Source organism: Lactuca saligna, chromosome 4, assembly GCF_052625555.1.
Source record: "Lactuca saligna cultivar CGN05327 chromosome 4, ASM5262555v1, whole genome shotgun sequence".
NCBI lineage: Eukaryota > Viridiplantae > Streptophyta > Magnoliopsida > Asterales > Asteraceae > Lactuca > Lactuca saligna.
The window spans coordinates 35,003,753-35,018,740 of NC_136420.1; the positions used below are offsets into that span (position 1 = coordinate 35,003,753).

General features: G+C 36.3%; 3 protein-coding genes across 9 annotated transcripts; 2 read left to right on the forward strand and 1 right to left on the reverse strand.

Moving 5' to 3' along the window:
- Positions 1-3,318: 3,318 nt before the first annotated feature.
- Positions 3,319-3,783, forward strand: LOC145039472 (uncharacterized). Its single transcript, XM_078987527.1, has one exon. It carries the CDS (start codon positions 3,319-3,321, stop codon positions 3,781-3,783), a length of 465 nt encoding a protein of 154 aa, XP_078843653.1.
- A 593-nt stretch (positions 3,784-4,376) lies between these two features.
- Positions 4,377-6,596, forward strand: LOC145041578 (putative anion transporter 5). Its single transcript, XM_078989695.1, has 2 exons — positions 4,377-4,583; positions 5,128-6,596. Exon 2 carries the CDS (start codon positions 5,188-5,190, stop codon positions 6,502-6,504), a length of 1,317 nt encoding a protein of 438 aa, XP_078845821.1. The 5' UTR covers positions 4,377-4,583; positions 5,128-5,187; the 3' UTR covers positions 6,505-6,596.
- A 486-nt stretch (positions 6,597-7,082) lies between these two features.
- Positions 7,083-9,591, reverse strand: LOC145041579 (cytochrome C oxidase subunit). Of its 7 annotated transcripts, none has more exons than XM_078989699.1 (8): positions 9,164-9,591; positions 8,651-8,982; positions 8,410-8,562; positions 8,218-8,310; positions 8,065-8,123; positions 7,806-7,899; positions 7,626-7,687; positions 7,378-7,496 (listed from the first exon to the last, which is right to left on the reverse strand). In XM_078989699.1, the coding sequence occupies exons 1-8, from the start codon at positions 9,486-9,488 to the stop codon at positions 7,484-7,486; spliced, it is 1,131 nt and encodes a 376-aa protein (XP_078845825.1). In that variant the 5' UTR covers positions 9,489-9,591; the 3' UTR covers positions 7,378-7,483. The 7 variants fall into 7 exon arrangements, with proteins under 7 accessions (XP_078845822.1, XP_078845825.1, XP_078845824.1 ...); XM_078989698.1 differs by having other exon boundaries at positions 7,378-7,513; XM_078989703.1 differs by having other exon boundaries at positions 7,626-7,683; positions 9,164-9,589.
- Positions 9,592-14,988: the final 5,397 nt, after the last annotated feature.

The window sequence follows — 14,988 nt, forward strand, 5'->3', positions numbered from 1 at the left end:
GTCATGTCATGGGCATCCTTGCACCATGTCATGGCATAGGGTTTTCATCCAAAAATTCATCTTCGATCCCTGATAAAAGTAATTTTAACCATTCTGGAACACAGGTGTCACAACTCTCCCTCACTTAAACTAGATTTCGTCCTCGAAATCATTCCTTACAACTTACCCTGCCAAACCCGAAATCCATGGCAAACCTTCCTAGATACTAATTATGACCGAGAGGTCTTCTTGAGCAGAAGATCGCCTTTTGTTATTGATATCAAACCCCAATATTAGCAAAGATCACATACTATGATGAACAACGAATCCATAACCAACTATCTTAACCAATGAGGAGTAACCATCACTACTCTGCCCGAAATCTGGAAACCTAATACCTTGATTGTCTTACAGGTAGACAAAACCATTCCGAAACACAACCAATATGAATCCATTATGCTTCACAAACTGAATAAAACCCTTCCAACCATGAATTATCCTTTTGATACCACTGTAAAACAGAATCATTGGCTAATCATTGCTACTGAAGCCTTCCATTTGAAAACAAGGGGGAATCCCAACAAGAGTCACACCCTAAGTGCCTAGCCATTATCTAAATCACATCCCAATAACCAAATATTCACATATTCATTCTATCTGATACCTCCTGATGTCATGGTGACCTTCTACTAAATTGGGATGCATAATCCCTATCCTTCCGCTGAGACTGACAACCTTGCATTTGGTCGCACCATGAGACTCTGCCCAAGAGTCTAACTGATAATGTTATCCTAGCTTATTTGACAACATGGCTCTAACATTCCCCAAAGGACGAAATAACCGACCAACGCACAAACAAGAATGTAATCCACTTCATCCTAGGTGAATGGTACCAACCCAGTCGTAGTCTTGCATTACAATCGGCCTCAAAGCGCGCTACAACCTTCCTCGATCCCATGAATGTTATAGCCTTCCCACATTTACAAAACCAATCCTCCAATGGTTTAACTCATCCAAGTCAACCTAACCATTCAGGCCTAGACCACGGGTCTCACCCATCTTATCATAACCAAACGGGCCTCGCCCATGGGTATCACCCAATCTACTAAATCGAATGGGTCTCACCCACGAGTCTCACCCATCTTGGTGTATGCTAAGACTCACATCATAGACTTACAACATAAATCAAATAATCCGTAAGGTATTTTGGGGTCTATCCGTGAGCTCCGACTGATCGTACACTTGCATCCTCCTTTAAATCTTGTCCTTAGTTTAAGACTAGAGACATGCGAGTGTTTCCTCCAATTTACTCAAACCAATGCTCTGATACCAACATGTAAGATCCATAAAAATTCCAACAAATTTAAAACTTTTAAAAACATTTTCAAAACCAAGATTATAACAAAACATGTCTCCAAAATAGTATAATGTCAGAGTATCCCAGAATCAAATCATAAACACATGAAATATGAGGAGCTGTACGATCACACCTTCACCTTCCCGCAGAGGTACCTGAAACATAATCAACAAATGTAAGCCCGAAGCTTAGTGAGTTCCCCCTAAATACCAACGACATATAGATATAACCATATCACATAAACAAATACGCAAACAACATGCATAATGAGCCATCAATATAACTGGACCGCCTCCCCATGCCCTCAGTCTATCTAGATCGCACTCCGAGCCTTTGGTACGTCTGGACCGCCCCTTAGGACCTTCAACCTATTGGGCCTTCGGCCTAACTAGTTTGTCCCGGCTTGGGCCTATATCTACCCGGTCCCCCTGAGTGTCTAGGCCTACTGCACACAGCAGGACCTGCCTCAACCCGTTCCCCAAACCATCAAACATGTGCAAATACATATAAACAAGTAGTTATGCAGATCTAACAAATCACTAACATAGCAACCATCATATAACCAGGATATTGATCTAACCATTCCCTAATATAACAACCATCCTATAACCAGGATACTGATCTAACCAATCTCTAACATAGCAACCATCCTATAAATAGGATACATAATAAGGCATAACGTGCAATAAACCCGGATACAAATCCAAAAAGGTACGGCATGGGTGCCTTCGACCCTGTTAGTATAGTGAGGACAACTCACCTCACAACTGTCGAACTAAAGTGATCAACTCAAACTCTCGAATCACAGCCACGAACTCCACCACCTATATTTTCCATAAGACCATTTCCATGAACTTCCAACCCCAGAATTCAAACTCGTCAACCTTGGTCAAAGTCAAAGTCAACAGTAAAGGTCAACAACCCATGTTGGCCCTACTCGTCGAGTGGAGCTCACTGACTCGTCGAGTCCTTCCAGTACCCGAGAAGTCATGAAATCCCCAGTTGACTTGTCGAGTTTCCAGACAACTCACCGAGTCTCTATGTGTCCAAAAGTCAAGAAAACCCTAACTGACTCGTTGAGTCGTCTTGCTGACTCGCCGAATTCATGCAGAAACCCTCAAGGATATTCTTCATCGGACTCGCCGAGTTGGCTATGCAACTCGTCAAGTCCCTTCAGTCCTTTCTCCATTCAGATGCTTTTAAGCCACCCTAAAGCTCCATATTGCAGATCAAGCTTCCCAAGGAATGTTTATCTCGTAAAGTTGCAAACTTTACGTGCATGCAAGGCTTTAAAGGCTTAGAATACCAAACCTAAGCTTATAATGGGGTTTAACTCAAAAAGGAAGGCTCATACTTGCTAAAGCTGGAGACTTTATAGCTATAGAGACCAAGATAAGTTCATATCTAAAGTTGCAACTACAAATCCTAGTCCATACCCGAAATGGTTAACATGCATGCTTGAAAAAGCCCTAATCTTAAACATGAAGAGATGTAGAAGGAGGAAAGTCAAGGTGGCGACTTGTTACCTTCAAAATGATGCCAATAAGCATAAGATGCAGATCCACCAGGCCCTCTATGCTCCAATCCTCTTATACTTCAAGTCTTCTGCTTCCAAATCACCTTCCAATCTTGAAAATCACACAAAATGGAGAGCACACGTGAGTTAGGGTTTTAGAGCTCAAGAGGACGGTGATGGGAGGCCAATGGAGGCTAATGACCCTTTAAATAGGGTGCAAAACCCCAGAAATTAGGGTTTCATCCTCCAGCTCCAAATCGTCGAGTCGTGTTCTCCGACTCGTCGAGTTGGTCACTTAAGTTACGCGGCCAAATCAGTTCCTACTCGACGAGTCAGGGCATCCAATTCGTCAAGTCGACCTTTCAACATGTAAATATAAGACTGTAAAGTTTATACCTGAGAGTCGGGGTGTTACAACCCAAAATTCCTTAAAGACCTTATTAGTACTCGAGAGGAATTGGAAGAGATGTCTAAGGTTGTTCTAAATGAACAATGTTCATCGGTTGTCATGGAAGGGATACCATCAAAGATGGGAGATCTGGGACGCCTCACGTTGTCGTGTAAATTTGAAAATGCAACAAAGACATATGTTTTGGCCGATTTCGGAGCTAGCATCAACTTGATGTCATGTTCATTCTACCAAAAGCTTAATTTATCGGAATTGAAGAACACGAGAATGGCAATCCATATGGCAAATCAATCTATCACTTATCCTCGTGGCATTATTAAAAACTTATTGGTAAAAACTGGAAAGTTCATTTTTCCAATTAATTTTGAGGTCTTAGACATGACAAAAGATGAAGATGTGTCTATCATCCTTGGACGTCTATTACTCAACACCGTAAGAGCTTTAGTCGACATTTGCCAATCTACATCTGGTAGTGGTGTGCATCGACCCTCAAGTTATGTACACTCCGGATTACTAGATTGATCGCGAGTGGGATTGCTCTAAAATAAAATAAGGTCTACCCTTTTCTTATTCAGTTGATAGTTAGTTTTCCGATAATGCCCCATCTAAGAGCCTATTCGTCATAAGCCCTTATAGAGTCATAACCTAATCTAAATCCATAATCAATTCAATTTTCCTTATAAATTGACATGTTTTTAATGGATTAAGTGAAATCCAACTATCTAAGTCCAATAAACCGGTTCAAATGGTTTTTTAAAAGTTCTATCACACCAACTCAACCTAGCTTTTGAAAAAACTGTAGTCCAATTTAAAACTTAGCAAAAAACTGGTCCTTATTTAACCGCTCTCATCTTTGATTCCTCGTTCAAACTGGTTTTTAAAACGCTGATTGTGTGACTAAAGTCACAATCTGAATAATGATTTTTTCTTGTATTAAACTTTAAAGTTCAAGGATCTATGATGCCAAAACAGTAAGGCCTAAAAGAGCACTGTGATAGTGACATGAACCCTAATTAATAGTTTCAAGTTTTTAACTTAGACTTAATAGTTTAAAATACAATATTTGCAATCCATTCCCATAATTTAATTGTAAAACCAAGATCCTCAAAAAGGGCTGCGCCATGTCAGGCTCTAGTAGTTGACTACGGGTATTTGACTACGTCCATGATGGTTCTCAAAACTCATTTGTCAAAAACATTTCTTCAGAACCCCCAATTGCTCCGGCTATCAAATTGATGCCGCGAACTTCCTACGAATTCGCGCAGTAGAAGAATCCGTGCTCATCTGGACTATGCAACGACGATTCTGACATCCAATTTCAGGTAATTTGGTTCTGTACAGTTTTTCACTTGCTAAATCTCGTTGATGCTGTAACTCGATCTTAAATTTTTTTGTGGTTCTTTATTCTTAATCACGACAAACATGCTGCATTAGTGCATTGCGCTTGTTTTAGTTTTCTGTATCCTTATAGTAGTTATCGTTGTACGTAATGCGTTTCTGTGACTGTTTTTTTGTCAATTTAACCTAAATTACTTGCCTTTCTTCTTAATTGAAACTTGCAATTTGACTTTTATGATCGAAGGATCATTTTTCCATGTTAAGCTAGATCTTATCAAATTTATAGTAGTGATCTTTTTTGGTAATGCGTTTACGAAACTGTTTTGAGAATCGCCTTTCTCCCAAATTCAGATGTGCAATTTCATTTCTATGACCGAATTCAATAATTCTCCATGTAAAGCAAGTTCTTCTCATATGAGAAACCAGTAAAACATTTGTTGTTAAGTTAAATACTTAAATTTATTTGGCTCAATTTTCACAAAAGACAAAAGCTTAATCTAGTTCTCATCTTTCAATCTATCTTTGCAGGAGCATCTAATCCCTCTAACAGATGAAATCATATTAACAAAGTGGATCAAAAGCAGCAAAATGAGCATCACAAGAATTCCATCACGCTATGTGATTGTGATACTAACCTTCATGTGTACATGTGTATGCTACATAGAACGCGTAGGGTTTTCAATCGCATACACAGTTGCTGCAGATAATGAAGGAGTATCTCAATCAAGTAAAGGCACTATCCTTTCAACATTCTATTACGGGTACGCTTTATCACAAATCCCGGGCGGCTGGGCAGCTCAAAAAATAGGGGGCAGGCGTGTACTCCTTCTCTCCTTCATACTATGGTCACTAACTTCTGCTTTAGTTCCACTTGACCCAAATCGGGTCATAACCTTAGTAATAGCTCGATTACTCGTGGGTATAGCACAAGGCTTCATTTTTCCATCAATCCACACGGTTTTAGCTCAGTGGGTCCCACCACACGAACGATCAAGATCCGTTTCTTTGACCACATCCGGAATGTACTTAGGAGCAGCCATGGGTATGCTTTTGTTACCAAGTCTTGTAAAATTCAAAGGCCCACAATCCGTGTTTCTATTTGAATCATGTTTAGGTGGGATTTGGTGTGTTCTATGGTTTAAATTTGCAAGTGATCCACCTCGATCGAATCACCCGAAAGCTGCAGCTTCCGGTTTTGGCGAATCTTTACTCCCGGTCAAAGATGGTCAAAGGACTAAAAACGAAAAAGTTAGTAAAATCAAAATCCCATGGGGGAAAATCTTCTTGAGCTTACCCGTATGGGCGATTGTTGTGAACAATTTCACGTTTCATTACGCTTTATATGTGCTCATGAATTGGCTACCTACTTACTTTGAATTAGGATTAAAGTCGAGTCTTCAAGAAATGGGGTCTTCGAAAATGATGCCTTATTTGAACATGTTTTTGTTTTCGAATATTGGTGGGGTTATTGCTGACCATGTGATAACTAAAAAGGTAATGTCTGTTACAAAAGCGAGAAAGGTGTTGAATAGCGTGGGATTTGTGGTGGCTTCTGTTGCATTGATTGGGATTCCTTATTTTAAGACGGTTGATGGGGTGGTGGTGTGTAGCTCTTTGGCTTTGGGATTTTTGGCATTAGGGAGAGCGGGATTTGCTGTGAATCATATGGATATTGCTCCAAGGTATGCTGGGATTGTGATGGGGGTTTCTAATACTGCTGGGACTTTGGCTGGGATTATTGGGGTTGGGTTGACTGGTCAACTTCTTGAAACTGCTAAAATTATGGATTCGGATCTTTCGAATCCGGATAGCTGGAAACCCGTGTTTTTTATTCCCGGATTGTTGTGTGTTTTGAGTTCGGTTGTGTTTTTGTTGTTTTCAACCGGGGAGAGGATATTTGATTGAGGTGAGCTTTTTAAAATCAACTTATACATTATATGATATACCTATTAATGCTTTTTCTAGCATTACAATTTTTAATAGAGATATTTTTAATAGTGGACATTTTGTCAAATTTAGAAGAACAGTTGGTTTCATACGAGACATTTACTGTTTTGTTGAATTTACACTTATTTAAGTCAAGAATGTTTGAAGATATGGTGCGAAAATAGGGTTAATGTGTAATCAACAAATATGGATTTGTCAAGGATCGTGTATGTTCATTTTACCTAGTTACTAGAAATGAAATTTAATCTGGGATAATCTTTAAAAAGTTCTTAATGTTTTGGTGTTTATTGAACCAAAAAAGACATATTGATGGGAAATTATGTACGAAAGAAAGAGTGGTGAAAGAAAGGGATAGTTACCCTATCAAATATCAAGTCATCATCCGTTTTTAATGACGTTTAAAATAATAATGCATATCACATATATACCATTTATTACACACCACTCGTTGCTCTTACCAATTCAACCATCACAACGAAATAAAGGAGTTGCTAACTATTTACATGCTTATACAATACTATTAAAAAGATAAAAGATAGAATCAATTTACCAAATTTAACTAAAAATCATAATTAGTTTCTTAATCCAATTAAAGGGGATTAGGGAACAACAAACGATGACATATAGCTTTTGACCCTATATTTATGTATTATGACATAAAACATGGACGTAAGCATCTACCCTTTTGAAGGCTATAGTATGTTCCATTTACAAATGTCCCACAACTCATGCTATACTAGCCTTTTCTGTACAGCAATCACCAGTATCATTACGATAGGAGAAATCAGAAAAATCACATATGGTAGAGCTTGAAATGCTGCATCTTCCTCAACTTCGGTTTCGTTTAGAGATAAATTGTTCTTGTTTTCCACAAATGCATCAAAGAAATTTTGATACCCAGTTTTACGTTTAGAAGCACTTGAACTCCTAACCTTCATCATCTCCATTGCCTGCAATCAATTGCGTACTTTTGTGCAAATTAAACACAGGTTTTGTTTGTTATTTTATCTCCAAGATGTTTCTATTGTAATACCAATTTATATATTAGTTAATCTAGTCACTTTTGAGATTTGACTCACACATTTCTACAATCAGTCTGGTCTAGTCCAGTCCAGTCCTCTGTCCCTAGTCCAAACGCTACCTAAGTGAAAATTTTAACTCACGTGATGCTCAAAAATCAAATATAAGGTCGTAATATGCAAGTTTTGTTAGTAATTTTTGTAAAAAACTTAAAATGTTTTTTATTTGAAGTAACTCACCTGGAAGCTGAACACAAACTGCCTTGCTTTCTTGCTCACACTAACATTTGGGTGAGACTGCAGCTTCTCATACATAACACGGGCTTCATCGGATCTATCAAATATATGAGACAATTTAAAAGCTACTTTTGACAACAAAACATGAAAAAAAAAAATTGCAACATTTTCCATAAAACCCTATTCTATATCTATATTTAACAAACACAAAAAAGAATGCAGTTTTGAAACATGATATATATAGGTTTGACTTTGACAATACCTGTTGAGGGAGTCAAGGCAAATAGACCATTGCAATGCAGCTAAACCATGAAGTTCACTCTGCAGGAAACCATACTCCATAGATCATGAATTACACAACAATATTCAAAGATTTAATATCTCTACAGATCTTTCACCTTCATAAAACCATTACCTGGTATACCAACTTATCCATAACTTTCTCATAGAAGGGTATTGCATCCTTCAGCTTTCCAATCTCCATTAACGAGTCTCCATCATTCAAATCCTATATGAGTTAATAGAAATGTTAAGAACACATTATGAAATACACCTAACAATTTTCAAGAGATAAAATGAAATCGATACCATCAAGTTTGAAGCACACCTTCTCACACTCTGCTTTCAATTTCGGATCAATATTTAAACCCATTTGGCGTTTATAGGCAGCAATCATTTTTTTTGTCCTTGCATCTTTTGCAGCTTTGGATTCTGCAGTCTCGAGCACATCTCCAGGACGAATAGTTTTCCCACCACCATACTGAACAGTATGACATTGACTTAATGCAGAAAGAATCAAAGAACGACTTAATAAAGAGAATCAAAATGGAATATGAAATAAGTCTTACTGTTTTGGAAATGTTGTTTGGTCTAGGGAAAACTCCCCATGTAGAGACTTTGGGCTTATAAAGTTCTGAATCTTCTTCTTCTGTAGTTGTATTTGATTCGGTGTTTTTTTCCTTTTTTTCAAACCTGCTTATATCCCCGACAATGATTTCCACATCAGGCAAATCCCCTGATGAAAAAGAATCGCTTATTGGAATCAAGCCAGCTGGCAATCCTCTTCCTTCCTTCTTATCAGCAAACCCTAATCCCACAAAGTCGATTGCTGAAACTGTGGGTCTGTCCTTCTTATCAACAACTTCATTCGTCAAAACCTCACTCTTTCTTTGTTGGATTCCTATGACACAAATTATAAGAGTTTTAGCTTTTAAGTAGAAAGTAGAATTCATGATAAAATGTTTTAGAACTAAACATATTCTTCATCACAAGCTGTAACAACTATTATGTGGGGTGAATCGAGTCTAACTTTTAAATTTCATGTTCATCAGTACCTTAATAATAACTTGTGTTCTCCGTACCTCTATTTTTCTCCTTATACTCTTTTGTTCCCTCCATTGTAACTCTGGCGAGTGACCCATCGTTGTTTCCTCCAGCTTCTGCAATCTCTGAAACAGGGTTTTGGTTTTGGGAAATTTTAGGAGTTGGGTTTGACTGGATTGATTTCTTATATGCTTTGGCTCTAGCTAACGCGAGCTTCACTGGATCTGGTGGCTGGGACTCCGAAGGGGACGGTGATGAATCCTTTTGGGCCTTGATTAAGGCAATCTTTCTTCTGGGAGTTGTTTCAATGGGGGATTTGATTGATGAAGAGAAAAATGAATATTGGGAGACAGAAGACGCCATTGTTGTGGGAGTTATGTGGAAGGCTTTTCTGCTAACACCATATGGATTAATCTCTCTTCCACGTGTTATGTTTCCGACCTATTAAAACCGGTTACGGTTGAATTCGGAACAGAAGCGTCGATCGACTTTTTGAGTGTTTTTGAAAAACTATAATAAATATATTTTTAAACATATTTATTATATAAGATTAGAGATTGATGTATTATGGGGTTAATTAAAAAAAATATGAAATTTTAATAATTTGAAAGGTTTGAGTTTATAAGAAAAATGAAAAAAAAAATTGAATTATTAAATTTATTGAAACTTTAATGTATTGAATACATTAAATATATAAATATTTTCTAATAAATATTTTATATATATATTAAATTACACATTAAATGTGTAATTTTAATTTAATAAAATGAAAAATACAATAAAATGACAAGTGGAAAATAAAAAATTTAAAAATTTTAGAAAATACCAAGTGTCCAAATGATAGAGAAGAGGACATGTGGCAAAAAAACCTTCATTTATTATAGTAGATTTATTGTTTTATTTTATTTTTTTAATTGTGTTATGCTAACCAATAAAATAAAACAATATTTATAAGCATCCTAAAACCTTCACTGTAATACTCCCTCCGTCTCAATATTATTGTTCATAGACAAAAAACATACAGATTAAGAAAATCATTAATTACCACTAATTTTATATAAGAAAATGACAGTTTTATCCTTACTTTGTATTTAATGTCTCATTAAATGTTTAGTTGGTTAAGTAGTAATGAAAAAGGTATTTTGGTAAAAATGTTATTTGTTTTTAGAAATTGACTATTATTTTGGAACAAATCAAAAATGAAAGATGGACTATAAATGTAGGACGGAGGGAGTATATTGTTTTTTTAAATATAATTTTTTTTTTTAGTTTTTGCTTTTAATATTGTATATTAATTGTTTTTTATAAACATTATTATAACTAACAAATCTTCTTATAAAAATCAAGAAACAACTTTTTAAATTTACACCAACAAACAAAGTAAAGATTCTTCATTATCTTCTCCAATTTGATCTTCTTATAACACATTATTTGTAGCAGCTTCATTATCAATTGTTATTGCATTGCTTGCAACAACAACTTGAGAGATTGAGTGGAAATCATCATTTTAAACAATGTTTACATGACATTAGCATCCATCTACAATCAAATACATAAAATCAGGAAAAAAAATCGAATAAATAATTCAACACTGATTACAATCAAATAGATAAATCAGAACATGAATTCAATCTCAAGAATTCTAGTTGTTACAATCAATGCATCTTGCATATTGAAGCAAATAGGAACCAGAAATTAAACTGATTGAAGCAAATACAAATCAGAATTTCGAAGCAAATGCATATCAACAATCAAACAACATCAGTCTATCAAACAAGCAAATTGTGATTGAAGCAAATACAACTCAAAAATCAAACTCACAAATGAACCTAAACTAAACATTACAACCTAAAAATTGAAGTTATAGTTCAAAGTCGAACTAAAAAACGAACCTGTAATTCAAGCCAAAAAAACATACTTGTTATGGATTGTAGTCGTCATTGAAGACGTTGCTGGAATCGTCGGCATCGTTGGATCGTAGGTACCGAAGTTGTAGTCACGGGAGTCCCCGGAGATAACGATCTTGCCAGAAATTTAGAGGTGTGCATCTCGTTTTTATTAATACCCAAGGAAAGAACGATTGTTAAGAAAATAATTAGGGCAAGATGAGTTTTTTTTTCTTTATTAAATTGTTAAATAATCTTATATGATAAATAAATTTAAAAGTATACCCATTAAGTAATAAGTTTTTCAAAACACATGTATGGTCAAAAACTCAACGTTAATTACTGAAATACTTCTAAGACTTGCTTGAAATTATGATATTTTTTTCACTTGACGGTTCTATTTGACATTTTTTTTCAATTTTCATTACTGTAATGTAAAATGATTATTTTATTATGATTAAACCTTTTTATATTTTGAATTACAGTAAAATCACATGGACCATCCATGCTGTTTGAAACTGTTTGCGCACTTAATAAAATGGGCCCTCTCCCATCTCATAACCTAACATGTATGCCTAACTATACATCAATTAGTATAGTTAGGCATACATGTTAGGCATACAGGTGCATCGACAATTGCCTAAAGCAATCATCTTGAAATCAAATTTTTTTGTTCCTTGTTCTCTTTCAAGAAACAAAGGTTTTTCTATATTTCATAGTTCCCTTTTTGGAGAAATAATGAACATGGTAACGGTTATCGAAGTTGCTACCTTCCTATATCACAGTTCTCTAATCTGATACGGATCAATCAACTATTGCTACTAGGCCCAAACGTACAAACCAATTACCAAAAAAGTTGAGAGACTACCATATGTAGCATGGAATATAACACAACAATGCATATCCCTGATTGTTTAATTTTCTTTTATCTATTTCCTTTTATTTGGTATGTAGATAATAAAGACAAATTGTTAGGAATCAATGGTTGGAATGTTTTTTTTCTAGATGTGATTAACAATTGCTAGTATATGGAAGAAATGCTTAGGAAATTACAATTCCAAACTCTTTCTTTTCCTTTTTCTATCTTCTTCCTCTCCTTTCTCTGTTCCTGTAATTGAAGAACCCATCATTTGGTGCTTTAATTGATTTAGGCATGCCTGCTAAATCGTACTAAAATCATGGATGAAATCCGTGCAACAACTGAGGCTAACACCCAATCTATCATTGATATCAAAACAAAACTCACAGAAATCCTCTTTCATATTACAAAAAACCCCAAACCCAAACCTAACCCTAATCCCAAAACCACGCACCTTCTTGATTCGTCCTCCACGTTGCGAGTTATCCTTTTTCGATAGATCTAATCCATTGGATTGGATATTTCAAGCAAAAAGGTTTTTCTTCGATGTTGGTCAAATTAGGTTGTTTAAACTAGTTTTTATTGTGATTAAATGCATGTTTTAGTATCCTAAACAAACCCATGAAGTGATTTTAAGTTGGTTTGGTCGTGTCGGTTTGATTTAAAAGAGATTATTCGAAATTTTCATCAAACTCGTCGAGTTGTTCATACAACTCGATGAGTTCGTTGTTCAGAATGCCCAATTTTACTTAAAATTTTATTTTTGACTTCCTTTTGGTATTTGTTTGTCTCCTATGTTATTTGATGTGCAGAAAATATGAGAAGAGGTGGTAGAGGTCAACAAATCCCTATAGACCAAGAGGATTTCCATTGGTACAATTTTCCACAAGTTGTTTCACAAAGAACTTTGGCTGAATGGAGAAGCAAGTTAGAGAAGTTAAAAAGAAAGGAGTTCTATATTGCAAATGAAGTGACCTGGACATGGTTAGAGGACGTTGGATTAGTTGAAGCAATGAACCCATACTTAACAAAAGTGTTTATGAGTGATGGGGTAAGGGTCACATGTAATGCTTGGAGAAGATTGTTTCAAATACAATAACTTGTTTACTACGAGTTGTGCCTTGAGTTTTATGCCACAATTCGATTTAGGGGTGGTGATTATTCTTTTGATAATCATAGTTTTACTTTTTGTTTGGGGGGAGAATATAGAGAGTGAAATGGTGTTGAATTGGCTTTGAGAATGGGTTTGTACAACAGACCGGAGGCGATGAATGAAGCGTTTGGTGTATTTTAGATCATTGCCATAGGGAGCTTCAAAATGGGGTTAATATATCAAATTAGTGGACGCCGGTCGTAAATGGGGTGTATATTCCATCGGTTGTGCAATAAGGTGATCATGTATGATGACCAACCATATATAAGTTAATTGAACCAACCAATTTAATTAACCATTATTACAAGTCTTACTTGATTCGAACTGAACACTAGGAAACTTGTTAGTTTAATTACTTGATCACTGTTTGAATTAACTAGTGAACATGAACCTAATCACATTAGAAATCGGTAACTAATGATATATTAATCCATTACACTTGCCACGAAATAAACCATAGGAATAAGTGAATCGAATCTAAACAGAAGTCTCTTTAATCTTATTGAATCTAGTTGTCTTTTGTTGCTCCTTTAGTTGTTAATTGCTTTTTACTAAAGTATTCAAGTTATTGCTCAAGTTTGTAGTCTTGCAAAACTAGAGAAAAATCCCTTTTTAATAATTGTTTTATTTAGATAATATTAGTAATATTTTAATTGTTTACCGTTCCCTTAGTTCGATACCCTACTTGCCTACACTAAACTGCTAATCAATAGGTACATTGACTTCTGTGTGTTTGTTTTTGTGTTAAGTTAGTTAGGATTAAACTAGTACATTTGTAACACCCGGTTTAGAAAGTGCTCGGTTGTGGTCTCGGAGGTCAAGGGTAGGGGTGATTCGGTATTTTATGGGTCTCGGGTTTTATTTGAAAGATTTTAAGGCTTGGGCGTGTGGCTAGGAGTGTAGGGCATCTCGCCACCTTTTCGTGGATATAAAATTCGTCGGACACGAACTTAGAAAGAAGAAGTTATAGTACTTTAAAGTTGTTGACATAATTGGTACATGGACGAAAAAACTTGCATTTCAGCCCTTGCATGCGAGGTGGTAAAAGCGTGAGTACACCGGCATAAGTTGGGGTACGCCCAACGTAAAGATGGAAAGTGGACATGGGAGGCTCGGGGGCAGTACGCCTAGCGTACTAGAATTACGCCCAATGTAGTGCCCAGGACCTTCAAACCCTAATTATGCATTATTTAAGCAACTTAAGACCCAAGGCTCTTCATCCTTTCAGCCTCCACTATACCTTAAGCCCTTTTTCGAAAGCCTAGCCCATATTGGTGTGTTCTTATGAGTTGGTAACCCTTTTGAAAGCATTTTGGTGTTGCTTTGGTGTTTTGGAAGATGAAGAAGTTTGAAGAAGGAGCAAGGATTCAAAGGGAGCTTGTGGATCCAGGAGATTAGCACCATTTCTGACTCATTTGAGGTATCAAGCTTCAAACTTGACCATGACATGCTTAGTTAGAATGTTGGGGTGTTTTATTGGTTATTTTGACTCCATTGTTGGGGTCTCTTGTATCTTGTTAGCTTCAGAGAAAAATAATCGTCCTTTTGAGTCCTTATAAGCACTTAGGGCCATAAAAATGCAACCTTTATGGTTCAAATGTACTCATGCAATTGTTAAGACCTTTCATTAAGCTCTTTTGAGCTTTAGGGTCCCATTAAGTCATTGTGCTAGTAAAGTTGACAAATTTACGAATTAAGTCATCCATGGGAATCAGATATGGGGATTTGGATCATTGACTTGAAGCATTAGGTGCTTAATAGAAAAAAGAGGATAACAAGGGAGTACCTTAGGCGTACAAGTTGGTACGCGCAACATACAGGTCACAAACCCAGTACACCCTGCGTACAGCTGAGTACGCCCCGCATACTCAGTTAGAGTAGGTTCGCACTAATGAGCCTCGGTTTGGGCCATTCTTTGGACTTGACTACTTTGGGCCTTAGTGGGCCATATGGAATTGAACTTTT

Excerpts from the sequence above, each read along its gene's own strand:
- LOC145041579 (XM_078989696.1), bottom strand. The coding sequence starts at position 9,488 with ATGGCGTCTTCTGTCTCCCAATATTCATTTTTCTCTTCATCAATCAAA. Across the intron at positions 8,563-8,650 it reads CAAACAACATTTCCAAAACA|TATGGTGGTGGGAAAACTAT; the intron begins GTAAGACTTATT and ends CATACTGTTCAG. Across the intron at positions 8,124-8,217 it reads TGGATAAGTTGGTATACCAG|AGTGAACTTCATGGTTTAGC; the intron begins GTAATGGTTTTA and ends GGTTTCCTGCAG.
- LOC145039472 (XM_078987527.1), top strand. The coding sequence starts at position 3,319 with ATGTCTAAGGTTGTTCTAAATGAACAATGTTCATCGGTTGTCATGGAA.
- LOC145041578 (XM_078989695.1), top strand. The coding sequence starts at position 5,188 with ATGAGCATCACAAGAATTCCATCACGCTATGTGATTGTGATACTAACC.